The 18,455-nt window shown below is 44.2% G+C and overlaps 1 protein-coding gene and 1 pseudogene across 2 annotated transcripts in view; both read right to left on the bottom strand.

Annotated features, from left to right (window-relative positions):
* The window catches only part of CNOT10 (CCR4-NOT transcription complex subunit 10), a 57,869-nt gene that overhangs the window by 25,595 nt on the left and 13,819 nt on the right, over positions 1-18,455 (bottom strand). For both annotated transcript variants that reach the window (XM_056129143.1, XM_056129145.1), the window contains exons 3-11: positions 17,807-17,968; positions 15,817-15,967; positions 12,612-12,754; positions 11,488-11,574; positions 10,618-10,701; positions 6,919-7,036; positions 5,202-5,351; positions 2,157-2,359; positions 722-843 (exon numbers count right to left, since the gene is read on the bottom strand). In XM_056129143.1, the coding sequence (XP_055985118.1) occupies positions 722-843; positions 2,157-2,359; positions 5,202-5,351; positions 6,919-7,036; positions 10,618-10,701; positions 11,488-11,574; positions 12,612-12,754; positions 15,817-15,967; positions 17,807-17,968 (1,220 nt within the window). The remainder of the gene's footprint in view (positions 1-721; positions 844-2,156; positions 2,360-5,201; positions 5,352-6,918; positions 7,037-10,617; positions 10,702-11,487; positions 11,575-12,611; positions 12,755-15,816; positions 15,968-17,806; positions 17,969-18,455) is intronic.
* Positions 6,269-6,386, bottom strand: LOC130038015 (uncharacterized; annotated as a pseudogene).

Raw genomic sequence — 18,455 nt, 5'->3', positions numbered from 1 at the left:
CCCTCTTCTGGAACATATGAATAATGGCCTTGAAAAGGGGTTCTTAGGCCACAAACAATTTCAGAACTTATGGATATAATCCAAATCAGGGCTAGAGAGGTATTACAGGGGTTAAGGTACTTGCCTTGTATCCTGCAGACCCTGGCTGGAATCCCTGGCACCACATCTGGTCTCCTAAGCACAAGCAGTGTACACTCCTGAGCACAGAACCATGAAGAGCCCTGAGCTCCACCAGATGTGGCCCCCAAAGACAAAATAAAAATAAAGAACACTGGATAAAATTCACCATCAGCGGGGCAAATAAATGGCTTAAAGGGATGCATGCTTTGCAGCAGGAGCCCCTGCTGTATGTGGCCCCACAGGGGGGAAAAAAAAGAGAAAGAATAAAACTGACCATGGGACTAAGCACACGCTGAAGTAGCAGGAAGACTCAGCTACAAAGTGGCTCCTCTGATGAAAGAGATTTTTTTTGGGGGGAGGGGTGGTCATGGCAATGCTCAGGGGTTATTCCTGGCTCTGTGCTCAGGAATTACTCCTGGCGGTGCAAGGGTGGACCATATAGGATGGTGGACATCGAACACGGGTCAGCAGTGTGCAAGGCAAATGTCCTACCCACTGTGCTGTAACTCTAGCCCTGAAAGAGTCTTATCCATTTTTTATAGATGAGTAATTTGAATATGAAGATCTACATTCACTTTTTTCTTTTTTACAAAATACTTACTTATACACGGTATTCTGTATGGACTGCGATGCCAACACTATTTTACGATGATAGCCTTGACCAATGATACTCTGTACAATTCCTTTCTTGCTTGGAAGACCTTTTGTTTCTTGTTCAGAAGTCTAAAAAATACAAGGAACTTACTTGTAACTTCACTCCTAGAGGGGTATAAAAAAGTAACCCAATACCTTTCACAACTATCCTGCTCTTAAGATCCACCAATGCAGAGTTTTTGGTGATAAAGTATGTTTAGTATCAAAGAATCAAAAGTAAGGACTGTGGGGGCGGAGTGATAGTACAGTGGGTAAAGCACTTGCCTTGTACGCAGCAGACCTGCATCCCATATAGTCCCCTGAGCACTCCTAGGAGTAATTCCTGAATACAGAGCCAGGAATAAACCCTGATCAATGATGGGTGTGACCCAAAGTTAAAAAAAAAAAAAGACAAGAAAAGAGAGTAAAGTCCAGAGAGTTAGATCTCTCTTGGCAGAGGTCAGGGGTTAAGACTAATTCTTGGGCCAGAGCGATAAGTACAGCGATAAGACGTTTGCCTTGCATGCGGCCGACCCTGAGTTCAACCCCTGGTATTCCATATGGTCCCCCAAGCACAGCCAGGAGTAATTCCTGAGTGCAGAGCCAGGAGTAACCCCTGAGCATCGCTGTCTTTGACCACCCACCCCCCAAAAAGAGACATTTTTTGCATGCAGCTGACCCCTATTTGATGATCCTCGGCACCATCACAATCACCTGGTACAGCCTCAGAGGTTCCCAAGTATTTGTGCGGTGGCCCAGGACTCATGGCCCTACGAGGACAACATCCCAGGCCCCAACACTGAATTCTGACCTGATTGCCAAGAGATTGCAAGTGGCCACTGAAAACTGCTTGGGAAGTCCCTACCCTTCCTTTTTGCCACAGAAAAGAAACAAGATTTCAGGAAGCTGAAGACCTATGCTATGGTATTAATACTATTATTTTGTTTTTGGGGGGCTATACCCAGTGGTACTCAGGGTTTACTCCTAGCTCTGTGCTCTGGGATACTACTGGTGGTGTCCAGGGAGACTATCTGGGGATCAAACCCAGGTCGGCCCTGTGCAAGGCAATCACCCTCCCGACCTGCTGTACTATCACTCAAGGTCCCATTCCCCCAAAACTATCCTAATTAAACATTAAATGGTCTCTCTCGGGCTGGAGCAATAGCACAGTGGGTAGGGCGTTTGCCTTGCACGCGGCTGACCCGGGTTCAATTTCCAGCATCCCATATGGTTTCCCGGGCACCGCCAGGAGTGATTCCTGAGTGCAAAGCCAGGAGTAACCCCTGAGCATCGCCGGGTGTGACCCCCCCCAAAAAAGGTCTCTCTCCCTATCCAAATCCCAAAGGTGAACCAAACCAACCCCACAAAACAGTTAGGACTGAAGATACACACGCAACACTCACCCCCTTATTGGCAGCAATGCAGCACTCGGCCAGCCGGAGCCAGAGGCGGGGATTTGCGTGATAAACCTGAACGGCTTCTATCAGACACTCGAAGGCAGCCAGTGGCCGCCCGATGTGCAACAGCTGAATCCCACAGTTATACAGCAACTCATACCTCTTGTTGGTCAGCAACGTGCACATGGGGCGTCCTGAAAACTTTTTGGCTGGTGAGAGGGATAGATGGGATAGAATCATTAGACTTTAAGGAACACCCACAATGAAAACCCATACTCCAATGGAATCCTTCAACCACACGCTATTGACATGCTGCTCACCTGAGCTGAGGCTGCCTTGGCTCTGACCATTGGTGGTCTTTGCCCCAACCCCACACAACTCACCAGACTCCTGGCAGTTGCCTGAGCTGGTGAGCAGAGAAATCTCAGCTCATCTGCTAGCCTCAGGCACTTCTGTTCTAGATGGCAAAGGAAAGAGATGGGGTCCATTTTCACCCCTGAGAGCCCCACACCTCTCCGTTTATTTTTTTGTCTTTTTGGGTCACACCCAGGGTCACTCAGAGATTACTCCTGGCTCTGCATTTAGGAATGTACTTTCAGCCTGGTTAACCACTTACCATTTATGTGCTATGTTAATTATAATAGTAATTTTAGGGGGCTAGGGGACTTCAATAACTAAAATACAAATTAAAGTACTAAGGGCAGGAGAGAGGGCTGAGTGCATGTTCTGCACGCGGGAAGCCAGGTTCCATCTCTGGCGCTGCATGATCCCAAGTATCGCTGAGCAGGGGCAGCCCCTGAGCACTTATGGGTGCTGCTCAAGAGCAAAACAGAAAGCCCAAATAAACACTGGGGCTGGAGAGACAATACAGAAGATGGGGTGACTGCTTTGCATGTGGCCACAATGATTCTGCCCTACTCTGAATCCCTGGCACCACATACGACTCCTGAGCACCGCTAGGTGTGGCCCCAAAGCAAAAAAAAAAGATACACTATATACCTGTAATACTGTAATTCATCCACTTATCTATTCAAAGTGTCACAGTGCTGGAGCGAGTCCATCCCTGCCTCTATGTTCCCTGGTAATGCCAGAAGCAACCTGAGCACTCAGCCAGGAGCAGACTAAAACCAAACAAATCCAAAGTTTCATAGTCTATATTAAAATGAAACCATTTATGATTTTGAATAAAAATTTCTATCAATTCACATTTTTTTAACTTCAGAAAGCTAAATAATTGCTTGGTTTTAAGTACTTCATATAAATAATTTAAATCTTTTGGATAACTTCTGACTCTGCACTCTGGGATCACTCCTACTGGGGCTTAAGGGACCATAACAGATGCTTGGCATTGGACTTGGGTCGGTCATATATAAGGAAAGTACTCTTCCTCTGCTGTAATCTCTCTTGTCCCCTGTCATCAATAATTCTTAAAATAGGAGCTGGCAAGTTAGCTTTAAGAGCTGGTATAAGAGCCCCAGGTTCCAGCCCTGATACTGCATGATCCCTTGAACAATGTTCTAGGAGTGGTCCCTGAGCACCATTCCTAGGGTACTCTTCCCAGAAGAGGAATTCTTAAAATGGGACCAGAGAGATGGGATGGGGTGTTAAAGTACTTCCCTTCCATGATGCTAAGTCCACTTAAATCCTTGCATGTGGTACCACACATGGCCCCCCCATGCACTGCCAGGAGTACCCCATGAGTACTGCCGGGTATGGCCCAAATTCTACCCTATAGACATAAAAATGCATCTTTGAAACTTTGCTTAAAGATTGTGAGGTGCTTTCAAAAAGTATATCAAGTAAAATTCTGAGAAAAATTCAAATATTTAAAAAAAATTTTCTTTAAATGAGTAATTCAAAATTAGTCCTAACACTGGGCTCTTTTCTAAGTAGCAATATCTATTAAAAATCCTATGTGGGGCTGGAGCAATAGCATAGCGGGTAGGGCGTTTGCCTTGCACACGGCCAACCCAGGTTCGATTCCCAGCATCCCATATGGTCCCCTGAGCACTGCCAGGAGCAATTCCTGAGTGCAGAGCCAGGAATAACCCCTGTGCATTGCCGGGTGTGACCCAAAAAGCAAAAAAAAAAAAAAAAAAAAAAAAAATCCTATGAGTCGGGCAGCTGGAGCAACAGTACAGCAAGCAGGTAGGGAGGTAGGGCACTTGCCATGAATGTGACCAATCCAGGTTTGATCCCTGGTATCCGACACGGTCCCCTGAGCTGCTGAGGGGTGTTTCCTGAGCAAAGTCAGGCATTGGCCCTGAGCCCTGCCAACTGTGGCCTAATCCCTCCTCCCTCCAAAAAAAAAAAAAAAGAACAGAACAAAGACAAACAGGAGCTGGAGCAACAGCACAGAAGGTGGGGCGACTGCCTTGCATACAGGGCATTTGCCTTGCATGTGGCCAACCCAGGTTCTATTCTCAGCATCCCATATGGTTCCCTGAGCACTGTCAGGAGTAATTCCTGAGTGTAGAGCCAGGAATAACCCCTGAGCATCGCCGGGTGTGACCCCCCCAAAAAACATCAATAAAAACCAGAACAAAGAAAAACAAAAGCCCCTCCTCAGAGTTGGGGCAAGAGAGATAGTACATCAGGAAGCAGCTTGCCACCGTGTTCGATGCTCAGCACCACCAGTGGCCCCGAACCCTACCAGGAGTGATCCCTGCGTGCAGGGCCAGTAGTCAGCCCTGAGCACTGCCACGTCCGAGTTAACTATGTTGAGCCAGGATCAGTTTTAACTGTACAGCTCACAGAGTGTGCATTCTCACTGTATGCTTGCTTCTTAGAATCGTGCTTTGCCCAAAGAGTGAAATACAGGGGCTGGGGCTGGCAGTGGGGTGGGGGGAGAGGGAGGTGGCTGAATGGGAGATGGACTGGGGGTCTTGGGGAAGGAGATGAGTATGCTGGTGATGAGTGTGATGTTGGAATTATGTGCATGAGAAACCATCATTAACGGTACTATAAATTACAGTCTCAATCAATTAAAAACCAAGCCAAAAAAACCCAACCCACAAAGTATTACACAAACTATTCCAGCAGGGGACTTACCTGGATCCGTGTTGCCTGCACTAAGCTGTGCACAGACATTGTCATTTTCCTGCAGAGCCTTTTTGAAGTAGAAAATCCCCAAATTGTGCTTGCTCATAGCAAAATGGATGCAACCAAGATTATTCCAGAACATACACCTTAAGCATTCGCCTGAGAAATAAACACATATATGCCCTCAGTAAAAGAACAGTTTACTGCTGATATACTTCATACAGGCATACAATTTTACTTGTTTCCTAAAGGACAGTTTACAAGGCATTTGGAATTCAGGGCTGTCTGAAAATTTCATCATCATCTACTGATTTTTTTGGGCAGTAATCAGAGGTAACTCCAACTTGGTGTTTAGGAGTAGCTGGGGCACCATGCAGTACAAAGGACAGGAGCTGGGTATCCTGTATGCAAAGTATGAGCTCCAAATGGCTAAGTTCTCTTTCCAGTCCATAAATCTCTTTTCATTTAGGAGTGCAATTTCTGGGACATACACAGGGGTGCAGGGGGCTTACTTCTGGCTCTGCACTAGGGATCATACCTGGAAAGGCTCAGGGAAGCAAAGGGATGCAGAGATCAAACCCGAGTTAGATATGTGCAAGGAAAGCACCCTGCCTGCTGTGGTCCAACCATGACAATATTTTAAAAAGAGAAAATAAAATATTTTAAAATATTTAAAATAAAATATTTTAAAAAGAGAAAATCGCTGAAGCGATTGCACAGCAGGTAGGTCGTTTCCCTTACATGCGGCCAACCTGGGTTCTATTCCCAGCATCCCATATGGTCGCCCAAGCACCGCCAGGAGTAATCCCTGAGTGCAGGAGCGAGGAGTAACCCCTGTGGTATGCCGGGTATGACCCAAAAAGCAAAAAAAAAAAAAAAAAAAAAAAAGAGAGAGAGAGAAAATAAAACAGGGTAGATGGTATAGTGGGTGGTCTTGCATGTGGACAACCCGGGTTCGATCCCCGGCATCCCATATGGTTCCCTGAGCCCGCCAGAAATAATTCCGAAATTAAAAGCTAGGAATAAACCCTGAGCACTGAAGAGTGTGACCCCAAAACAGAACAACAACAACAACAAAAAAAAACAAGCAAAAAATCCTGGAAGAAAATATTGCTTCACAATATTCTTTTCAATTAGCAATAATCGTGACTCAGATAAACCTCACTGGCTACGATACTGCCACTGCGCACAGCAGAGCCCTGGCAGCCGAAGACCTCCAGAACCAGCCACAACCATGCTGAGACCACTCTCCACACGCATAAAGGTACCGGCAGAGAAACAAAGGCATGCAGGTCCCGGGACTGAGATCTCCAAGTCTGCTTGGATTGGGGTTTGAGCATACTCCACCCAGATCCTCCATCTTCCAGTAGGCGGGGGTCACAGCCACCAACTGCCTGCCAGTGCCATGTAATCCCATCCAAGACCCAGAGACTATAAAACCCAGCTCCTGGAAGCGCGACACCTTATTATCTCATTCCTGCTTTCGACAACCTGGCAGGCTACCGAGTGCAGCCTGCCCGCACGGCAGAGTCTGGCAAACTCCCTGTGGCGTACCCAATATGCCAAATACCAGTAACAATGATGGTTCTCATTCTCCTAACCCTGAAAGAGCCTTGAATGTGGCACTTTTTAAAATTTCAGGGCTAGGACGAAGGAGACGTTACTGGTGCCTGCTCAAGGCAATCGAAGAACAACAGGATGATTGTGATCGTGAATATTCTTTTACCTGTCTTCATGAATCCTGGATGCTCAGCAATGTTTGAACTGTTTAACAGCTTCACAGCTTTTCGATAATTGCCTCTTAAGTACTCAAAATTGCTCTTCAGAAATAGAGAGGGCGCAGACTGTAAAGAAAGTACATATTACTGGTGACTTGTCTTCAAATGCCTGATGTGAAGTCAGAATCATATCAGTGAGCATAATCAGTTAGGTCATGCCACAAAAAATATGATCTATTTGTTAATATTCTCACCATCAAAAACCAAAACCTGTCAGAGTACCTTATACACCGAACGAAGAGTCAACCTAAAAACTCCTACTGTATGCTTACTAGTAGAACAGACTCTGACTTTACCTATCACATTATTTATTAAGTTTTAGAGAGACAACCAGCAATGCTCAGGGCTTACTCCTGGCTCTGTGCTCAGGAATCACCCCTGCCAGTTCTCAGGGACTATATGTGGTACCCAATAGTCAAGTCAGGCTTGGCAGCATACATGGCAAGTGCCTTAGCTCCTGTGCTATCACCTCTTTGGTCCCAAGATCCTTTATCTTGAGTCAATCTTGCTACTTTAAAATGAGGCTTTTGAACGGAAAGATACTTTTTTTTTTTTGGCTTTTTGGGTGCGATGCACAGGGGTTACTACTGGCTCTGCACTCAGGAATTACTCCTGGCAGTGCTCAGGGGACCATATGGAATTCTGGGAATTGAACCCAGGTCGGCTGAGAGCAAGGCAAATGCCTTACCCATTATACTATTGCTCCAGACCCTGAAGACTTGATCACTTGACTTCCCGTTAATCATCTATTTGCTCGTGGGGTGCCAGTAATGTCTCCATTCGTCCCTGTCACTAGTGTAGCCCAATGGCATCTGTTAGTTCTAGGAACACGAAGAGCCTCAAACTGATCGTTCAGCGTCTTGACGAAGAAGTCTGACCATCTGGTAGGTGGGCGGCCACAAGGTCTTTTGATGTCCCATGGAATCCAGTCGGTAACGGCTCTAGTCCAGCAATCATCTCCAAATCTCATTACGTGTCCAGCCCGTCTGATTTTCGACGCCTTGGTAAGCGAGACAGCATCCCTGATCTTGACCCTCGATGGAGGTAGGAACTCCGAATTCTTTCTCTCCTTTGAGTGAAACGTGATACTCCAAGCATAGCTCTTTCAACTCCTCTTTGGGAAACCAGAATAGCGTTCTCATCCTGTTTTTATAGGGCCCAGGTCTCTGAGGTGTATGTTAATGCAAGAAGAACAGTGAAATCGAAGAGATGTGTACGGAGCCGGAGGTTCTTCGTCCTCTTAGCTATTTCTTCGGCACTCTTGAAGGCGTTCCAAGCCGCTCTCTTCCTCCTGCACAACACAGATGCCAGGTCATTCGTCATGTTGACTTCTTGACCTAGGTACTCATAACTGTTGCATTCGGAGATGGTCATTCCGTTGAGAGCGAACAGAACGTCAGGAATGAGACTGTTTCTCATAAACATTGTCTTCGTGAAATGCAGCTGTAGTCCGACATTTCCACACTCATGGTCGAAGTCGGCCAGCATTTGTGCTGCTTGACTGATGTTTGGTGTTACTAGAACGATGTCATCAGCAAAGCAGAGGTGGTGTAGTTGCTGACAGTCTATCTTCACTCCCATTCTAGTCATCGCATGACTTTCTCGATGGTGGCACTGAAGAGTTTCGGTGAAATGGTATCACCCTGCCGAACCCCTCTCTTGACGTCGATGATCACTTCTTTGTAGAATGGTGAGATCCTGGTAATGAATCCGTAAACAGCTCACGGAGGATCCTGATGCATTGGGTATGAATGCCCTGACTGGCTAGGGTTTCAATGACCACTTCAGTCTCAACAGACTCAAAGGCTTTCTTTAAATCAATGAACATTAGACAGAGTGGCATCTTGAACTCCCGAGAAACCTCAATAAGTTTGGTTGTCGTGTGGATATGGTTGATGGTGCTGAATCCTTTGCGGAACCTGGCTTGCTCACATGGTTGTCCTTCATCTAGTGTTCTGCCAATCCTATTCAAGATAACTTGAGTGAACAGCTTGTAGATGACAGACAATAGGCAGATTGGGCGATAGTTGCCAATGTCGTGGATGTCTCCCTTCTTGTACAGTAGTACATACAGTCCTGCTGCTTTTCCACTGGGATGGAACCTTGCATTCAGATAGGTAGCACGTGAAGAGCCGAGCCAATGTATTGATGAGTACTGATGGCAGGTTCTTCGGGTGTCCAGGTCTGACCTTGTCTGGGCCAGGTGCTGTTCGTTTCTTTACCAATGAAATGGTGTGTCGGATTTTGGAAGGGAGAACATTGGGAACGACATATCCATCCTGCGGAATTTGGTATGTGGGCAGGTGGATGTGGCTATCGAAGTGATATGAGTAGAAGTCATGGATAATCTTCTCCATTGCCCTTCTGGAAGATGTGAAACCCTGAAGGCTATCTTTTATTTTTGCTTTTTGGGTCACACCTGACAATGCACAGGGGTTACTCCTGGCTCTATACTCAGGAGTTACCCCTGGCAGTGCTCAGGGGACCATATGCGATGCTGGATATCAAACCCAGGTCGGCCTCATGCAAGGCAAACGCCCTACCTGCTGTGCTATTGCTCCAGCCCCTGAAGGCTACCTTTTAATCCTAACAAGTCCTCCTGATGGAGGGTCACTTGCATAAAACTTATTTAAAGTGCAGAAAAAGGCAGGAATCTGGGGACGAAGCAATGATTTTCTGGAGATCTCTGGAGGCTTTATTTACCCTCTATTTACAGGTCTCCTCTCAAATTCCTGTTAGTGCTTTGCTCCACCTCCTGGTAGGTGGCAGTAATTCCTTTTAAAGTTTTCCCTGATTAGGTATGACTACTACACTGAATTACAATTTATTTTCCTATTGTCCTCTCTATCTGTAGCCATCTGTGATGCAAATACCTGGCCTCCTATCTAGGCTGTAATGGTTTTTAAAAAATGAGTGATCCGGTGGCTAATTTGGATCCTGTTTATTATTTCTAAGGTTGATTATCTTGACTTATTCCCACCATATTCAATATATCCTTAGGATTTTGTGGGTCTTCTGAGGACCATAGACCAGACATGCCCCGTCCCTGGCCTAAGAAGCATCAAGTCTGCTTAAAACTCTCTTTCTTAGTTCCTTAAAATTCATTTATCAGTGGAAGGCTGGGGAGTGGATATTATATTCAAAAATATCTAGTACTAGTCAAATTGGCCACAACTACATGCTTGAGTATAATGCAAACAATCCTGAAGTGTCTAGAATCAGTAAGTATTTCTATCAATTGTGATAAACCACTCAAAATACTAGATAGTTGTTTAAAATGGTGATTCTGAAGCTAAGGACAAAGTGGGAAATACTTGTTAAAATTTTAAGTGATAAATACAGTCAATTATAGACAAAAATCACTACTTTGCAGCTCTCCAACAAGGTTTTTGGGTTTTATTTTGGGGCCACAACTGGCTGTGCTCAGGAATCACTCCTGGCAGGGCTGGGGAGGGAGGGGGCATATGTGGTGGCAAGGACTGAACCTGGGTCAGCCATAACCTCTTCAGCCCCCTTTATATTGGATAGTCTACATACACTCTAACAGACTAAAAAAAAGAATTTTAAAATGACAAATACCTACTGTACTGTCAGAAAGCTTTAGGCTTTGAAATTACAAATGAAAACAAAGTTTAACAGAAACTCACATTTCCAGCCGTGTTCATGACCGACTTGACCTCCCTTTTGCACGCTTTGAGAGACTTCATCTGGATGTAGGCTCTCACCTTATACTGTCAAAGGAGAAAGGAGAGATGCGTGTGTGAGCATGAGGACAGCTCTGCACATGTCACTCTTATTTTCTAGTCAAAGGACTTATACCCAATATGTCTGTATTAGTAATACCAGCTCCTTGTGAGAGCAAGTTTTACACTATTTTAAATGACCTAGGTTTTTTTTTTTTTGGCTTTTAGGGTCACACCAGGTCATGCTCAGGAGTTACTCCTGGCTCTGTACTCAGGAGTTATTCCTGGTGGTGCTGGGCAACATTATGGGACGCTGAGGATTGAACCTAGGTGAGCCATGTGCAATGTAAACGCCTACCACTCCAGCCCCCCTCTCTCCATCAATTCTTAACTGAACATGGCAAACAACAATAAGTCTTAAAGTATAAACTGATTTTACTTCCTTTCAATCTTCTGGAACAAAAAGAAGTGAGAGCCGCATTATGCTCTCAAGTGAAATTTATTTAGAAGAATATGCCTCAAAGCCAAATAAAATACATGTTTTTAATTATTTACTTTTTTTTTTTTAAAGCTTTTTGGGTCACACCCGATAACGCACAGAAGTTACTCCTGGCTCAGAAATTACTCCTGGTGGTGCTCGGGGGACCGTATGGTATGCTGGGAATCGAACCCGGGTTGGCCGTGTGCAAGGCAAACGCCCTACTCTCTGTACTATCACTCCACCCCCAATTATTTACTGCTTTCAATAATCAACTATTCATTATTTACTGCTTTCAACGACCACATGCTTCATGATTTAGACCTATATATGTACACTTATTACATAAGCTTTACCTGATGAATCTTCGACTTTGCTGCTTCTATCAGAGCTCCACTTTCAGCTTTATGATTAGATCCATCTTTGATTGTATTATTACCAGACTGTAGGGAGATGATACAAAGTTAAACCCAATTAAGTATTTTAGCCTGTAGAGAGGTTTCATAATTCAGAATTTCCAGGTTCTACTCCCAGAAGTTCAGGGCTGGCAGTGTGGATTGGCTGATAAGAATTGATTTCTGAACAGCTCACAGATGAGACTCAATTTTCATTCAAAGCATAGATAGGGGCTAGGGATGTGCTCTGTGGAAAGCACTTGCCTTGTTGGCAGGTGGTCAGGAGTTTGACCCCTAGCAGTCCCTGGCACTGCCCCAAATGCTGAGTTGTACAGTATCACTACCACTGTGATCCCCCAGCATCACAACAAAAATGTGATCCTTGGGGAAGAAGCCCCACTTGGTTTCTTTGAAATAACAAAGAAAAGCAAAGGATAAAGCATGAATAGGAAGGTTTTAAAAGCATGGGTAGGGGCCGACGAGATATTCCAATAGGTAAGACTCTTGCCTTGTATATGATTAACCTGGGTGTGTACTCTGATACTCTTATTTATTTATTTATTGCCACACCCAGTGGTGTTTAGGGCTTACTCCTGGCTCTGTACTCAAGGATCCCTCCTGGTGGGAAGGGGGGAAGGGGGAGCAATATGGGGTGCTGGGGATCAAACTCGGGTCGGCTGTACGCAAGAAGACAAGTGCCTTACCCACTGTCCTATTGCTCCAGCCCCGTAACCCTGGTACTCTATACAGTTCCCAGAGCTCTGTCAGGAGTGACCCCTGAGTGCTGGGCGTAAGCCCTGAGCACTGCTAGGGGCTACTCGTGCAGTGCTCAGAAGACCTGTGATGCTGGGGCTCAAACCTGGGTCTCCAGCATCCCTTCCAGTCTGATGGCAGTCTCTCAGAACCCTATCCTTTGGGGGGTAGACTTAGATGGGGGAATGACTATGCAACCCTGTGTTTACTAAGAACTACAGAACTATACACTTTAAAACGGTAAGTTTTATATGAATGAATAAAAGACTTATATATTTAATAACAGAAATATGAATATTTTAAACGTAGTGGGATTACCTCAGAATACTCACCTCATTCTTTCCATTTTTGTTACTGTTACCCTGTGAAATCATTTTTTCTAGTACAGCAAGAAGATGTAAAGCTTTCTCTGCTTGGTAGGTTAATATATACAAGTCTACAAGCAAGAAACACACTGCTTGGGCAAACTTTTCTTCTGGGGGGGTAAAACAAACACAGAAAAAGCAAAGTCACAATCTAAAGTGAATCAAACACCATCGACCCTCACCCCTATGAAAACAAGGCTCTAAAAAATCCAAGCAGAAGCCTTGACTGAAATAAATGTTCATTGGCAGAACCATGAGTGGAAGCAACTTGCAGGATTCCAGGGGCATGCTAAGGCTCAAAGCCAGGACTTGGGCACAAAGCACACAACTCTAGACCTATGAGCTGTCCATCTCTCCAGCGCCTGCACCTGAGACGAGGAGTTCCTTTAGGAGGAAAGAAATCTCACTTCCAGTATCTGCTCTGCAGCTTACTACACATACGGCCTCTGCACACCACAGAACTAAGTTTTGAAGGCTGGGTATGTGGCTGCCCTGTAAACTGAGAAGAATATGTGACAGCCAAAAGAGAGGGATGTGGACCAGGTGCTATTTTGAAGTTCTTTCAATCTAAAAAGATCTATGTTTTTAGGAAGATTTCACATTTGTGATTTTTAGGGAGATTTCCCTTCCCCCCCTTTTTGGAGGGGGAATTGGAGTGTGGGGTGGGGATGTAGGCACATCCAGTGGTGTTTAGGATTTTCTCCTGGATCCTGGATGTGCAGACATCACTTCTGCAGTTGCTTGAGAGACCACCTGTGGTGCTAGGGAGTGAAGGGATTGAATTTGGGTCAGCCACATGCAAGGCAAGTGCCTCCACCCCACCCCGCCCCCGTAGTGTATCTCTCCCACCCTAAAGACTTCCTCTCTATACATGAGATGGGAGGGAAAATGTTGCAAAAAGAAAGCAAGAGGTGGATTGGAAAGTGAAGAAAGACTATATAGAAAGTACAGTGGGTAGGGAGCTTCCCATGTACATGGTCAATTCAGGTTCAATCCCCGGCACCCCATATGGTCTGCCAAGCACAACCTGGTATAATTCCTGAGTGCACAGCCAGTAATAACCCTGGGGCATTGCCAAGTGGATAGGCCAAAGACCAAAAGAGGAAAAAAAAAAAAAAAAAAAAAGAAAGACCAGAGAGAAATGTATAAAGACGAGGACTTTAAGGAAGAAGAACCACTGGAGGAAGAGTAACCTACTATAACGTAACCCTATTTTCCTTTCCTTTCAATAAAGAAGAGGAAAAAAATAAGGTCTATAGAAAGCAGCTATAAGAAAGAAAATCTCAAAAGTTCTTAAAAGCTTTACAAATCTGCCTGATTCTGCTCTTGCTCCTGCAGAGCGGGATTCCAGGAATCCAAAGAGGATTCTTCTTAAAACAAAGATCAACCAACGCATCTGACATGCGAGGGTCTCCAAGGGCTTTCCTCCACACCTAAATCAGGGAGTCCTTCAACTCTCTGCCTCTTCAGAGCATCTGACTTCACTTTCTACTGTGCTCCTTTAGCTCCCATGGGGCCCTCCTGCATGCAGTTGCTCTCATTCACTAAGCTCCCAGCTCCCCTCAGGACCTGGAGACTCAGACTCACTCACTGCATTATCATCAGTCTCAGGACAGTGCTTTTCAGTGAGTAAATAATGTGTGGGGAACCAAGTAATAATGTTAAAAAAAAAAAAACAACCAAAAACCCAAACCTCAAATTATGTTCTTTTTCTTTGGTCCTTTTTGGGCCATACCCAGGGTGCTAGGGCCTTACTCCTGGCTCTGTGCTCAGGGATCACTCTTGAAGGGGGCTGAAGGAGCATATGGGGTATCAAGGATCAAACCCAGGTTGGCTGTGCACAAGGCAAGCACCTTACTCCCTGTACTATTGCTCTGCCCCATTTTCCCCTTTTTTAAAATTTATGTTTTTCTATTTTTTAAAAAATTTTTTAAAAATTTTATTTTTAAATTTTTTTATTTTCATAAAGTTGTTCACATTACTGAATTACACTCAGCATTTGGACACCATCCAACCACCATTATTTTGAATTTTCCTGCCACAGCTCAAGCCTGCCGAAAAGGAATATGTTAGATAATTATTTTGTATTGCTTGTTATGAATAGCATAAAAGCAGCTGCGCGCTTCTGGAACTCTAAAATTTTAGATAATTTGGATCTGGAAAAATCTCTGCAGTGAGCTGCTTGGTTCCAAGATTCTTTTGTGTGTCTCTGTATCACAGCCGTTAAGAAGCTTAAATAGTAGCCCCAAGCACTTGGGCATCATCTCAGGGTCACAAACTGCTTCCAGCACCTATTGAGCTTAACAGCTATGATGTAAAAAGGGACCTGGCAGCCCTTGCAAGCACCACAGGAGCCACCACCTGCCACTGCCACCTATCCTGTGGTGGCTGTGCTGGAATGCATACACTGGACAGACATCAGGAACCTGCATGTGCGGAGGCACCAGGAACCTGCATGTGCAGATATCAAGAACCTGTGTGTACAACAGGCAGTGGGAACTTGCGTGTGCACAGGCATCAGGAACCTGCGTGTGCATGAACATCAGGAACCTGTGTGCATGCAGGCATCGGAAACCTGCATGTGCAGACATCAGGAACCTGTGTGTGGAGAGACGTCAGGAACCTGTGAGTGCACAGACATCAGGAACCTGCGTGTGTATAGGCATCAGGAACTTGTGTGTACGCAGGCATCAGGAACCTTGCCTTGCACACAGCCGACCTGGGTTTGATCTTTGGTACCCCATATGGTTCTGCAGCCCCTTCCAGGAGTGATCCCTGAGCACAGAGCCAAGAGTAAGCCCCGAATACTAACTTGCATCCCATATAATCCCTGAGCACAGCCAAGAGTGATTTCTGAGTGCAGAACCAGGAGTTGGGGTTATGACCCCAAAACTAAATTGGGGCAAAGAGAGGGGCTAACAGAAAATTTGAATTAATCTAAAAGTGATCCAATTTACATATTTACTAACCCTATAGGAATTTTCTGAGAATGCTTTTGTTCTTTCTTTAAATAGTAACAAGAAATTCTCTGGCTTGAGCTATCTGAATAAAGGCTATCTGAAATAAAGGTTCCCTGGCTGGGAGATGAGGAGTGGCCTACGGGAATCACCTGCAGGCCTTTTACAATATGAATGAGGAGCTAGAGAAATTTCTGACTTAACAGATTACATACCGAAAGGTTCTATGAATTGATAAAGTTTTTCACCAACTGATATCGCTTCTGTATATTGCCGCAGATGATAAAGAATGACTGCTTGATTGTAATACAACATGCTGTTTTCAACATCATCTAACCCATCCATTTCTTCAACAGCTGAGTGGACCTATAAAATAATCAAAGGGACAATGCTCTAACAATAGTAAGGAAATAAAGAACAAAAGTCAAAGAATGCTTAAATAAACAAAAATAATCAGACCAGTAGTTCTGCTCTGCATTTCCTTATACTCTCAAGAGATTGGGTCTTAAACCACTCACATACTAAATATTACTTTGCAATCACCTCCGTAATAATTTGTGTTATGTAAAACTTGTATTTTGATTGAGATCTGCTTAAGTACATAGTATAAGGCGAGGTGATTCTCTTCCTTGCATTGTGAAGATACCTTTAGTTGTTTTTTCTTTTTTCGGTGCTGGGGATTGAACTCAATCTCATTTATGTAAGACACACTGAGCCACATGTCTCTGGCTGCTAACATCCATGTTTTATCAGCCAACAACATCAATAAGCTGGATTTCTACTTTCTGACTTACTAGACGATTTTCTCTGGCCCCTGGAATTGACTTCATAGGGCTCCTCAGAAGAGTGAGTTGTTTTGTACATGATTCAGAACAGATCTTACTCTAAGTTTGTTACTGGACGCTCTTGGACATCAAAAGTCTAACTCTGTGATATGAGCAATGTTGCTCTTAGGATGAGACAAATTAGAAGGTGGGCCTAACACCATAAAAAAAAAGAACCCAAGACCAGATTCAGGGCTGAAGCAATTGTACAGTGGGTAGGGCTCTGCCTTGCATGCTGTGAGCCTGGTTCTGGTTCTATCCCCGGCATCCCATATGGTCCCCCGAGTACCACCAGGAATGATTCCTGAGTGCAGAGCCAGGAGGAACCCCTGAGCATTGCCAGGTGTGGCCCCAAAACAAAAAATAAAACAAAAATATTAGATTATATTCCACTTAATGGACTAATCACGTCATGATCCAAAGTGCCAAAATACATACTTATTTTGGGGCCACATCTGGCTGTTCTCAGGAGCCACTCCCAGCAGTGGTACTCGGGGACCAAGAAGTATCAGGAGCCAAACCTAGGCGTCCCACATTGAAAACATGCTGAGGTTCCAGCACTGTGGGCCATCTTCCAGGTCCTAACAATTTTACATTTTAATGATGAAATCTTAACAGCTATAACAGTGATCTTAGCACCTAAGCTTCTCCATATTTACATAAGCTGTCTATACCTCGACTTTCAGATCTGCAAAATAAGTTATAACAACTACTTCATAGGCCTTCCTGTGTTTTTTTTTTTTTTTTGCTTTTTGGGTCATACTTGGAGATTCTCAGGGGTTACTCCTGGCTTTGCACTCAGGAATCACTCCTGGCGGTGCTTGGGGGACCATATGGGATGCTGGGAATCGAACCTGGGTTTGGCTGCATGCAAGGCAAACGCCCTACCCGCTGTGCTATTGCTCCAGCCCCTCCTTCTTGTGTTTTTAAAACTCCAAAGCTCATTCAAATTTGGTACGTTTTATCTATCCTGTTCAAGTTAAAAACTCAGTAGAAAATAAAACCATACCAAAATCTACCTTTCATTTCCTGGAATAACAGTTTCTTTGTCTGTTTGCTTTTGGGGCTTCTTGGGTCACACCTGGTGATGTTCAGAAGTTACTCCTGGTTCTGCACTCAGGAATTACTTCTGACAGTGTGGAACCATATGGGATACCAGAAATACAACTCAGGTCTACCACATTGCAAGACAAATGCCCTATCCTTTATACTATCACTCGGGCCCCAGAATAATAGTTTTACATAAGCAAAATTAATTACCAACAAATGTCTTAATAGATTCTGTGATATTAATTTCATACAATAAGTCACGTTAATTGTTTAACTATTGATATTTCTTAATTCTAAAATATTTTTGTAGATGAGTTCACTCATGTATCACCTGATTCTTCAGCTGGTTAAGTGTTTGTCTCAAATTATCTGTTGTTGTCTGGTTACTTTTAAAAAACTCAGCTACTGCTGTATTCAAAATTATTTTATAATCATCTTTGTTTATATCCTGCAGGCAGGCAAGGTGCTGTAGACAGGCATCATAATTTCCAGCCTAAAACAAAACACACATTCACAAACATTATTACATGTTGGCTCAAAGAACTACACATTCATTTCTATATGTAATTCACTCACTCACTCATTTTAATTTAAAATTTGTTTTATTTTTTTGATTTCGGGTCACACCCAGCAGTGCTCAGATGATACTCCTGGCTCAAGAATCTCTCTTGGCAGACTCAAGGGACCATGTAGGATACTGGGGATCAAACCTGGGCTGGTTGTGTGGAAGGCAAGAACTCTACTTGCTATATTCTCTGGCCTCTATTTCTGCATTTATTAAAGAATTTTTTTTGAGTCACCATAATTACAGCTACATTATTCATGACTGAGTTTCAGGAGTACAATGTTCCAACACCAATTCCTTGACCAATGAGTGTCCACTTCCCTCCACTCATGTTCCCCACTGAAAAATTATTTTAGAAAATAGTCAATTCCCTATTATGCTAAAATTACTAGATGAAGGAATAGTCACATCAATT

This window comes from Sorex fumeus, unplaced genomic scaffold (assembly GCF_029834395.1).
Source record: "Sorex fumeus unplaced genomic scaffold, SorFum_2.1 ptg000072l, whole genome shotgun sequence".
NCBI lineage: Eukaryota > Metazoa > Chordata > Mammalia > Eulipotyphla > Soricidae > Sorex > Sorex fumeus.
The sequence above is the reverse complement of the archived record's forward strand: the minus strand, read 5'-3'. Positions and strand labels throughout refer to the sequence as shown.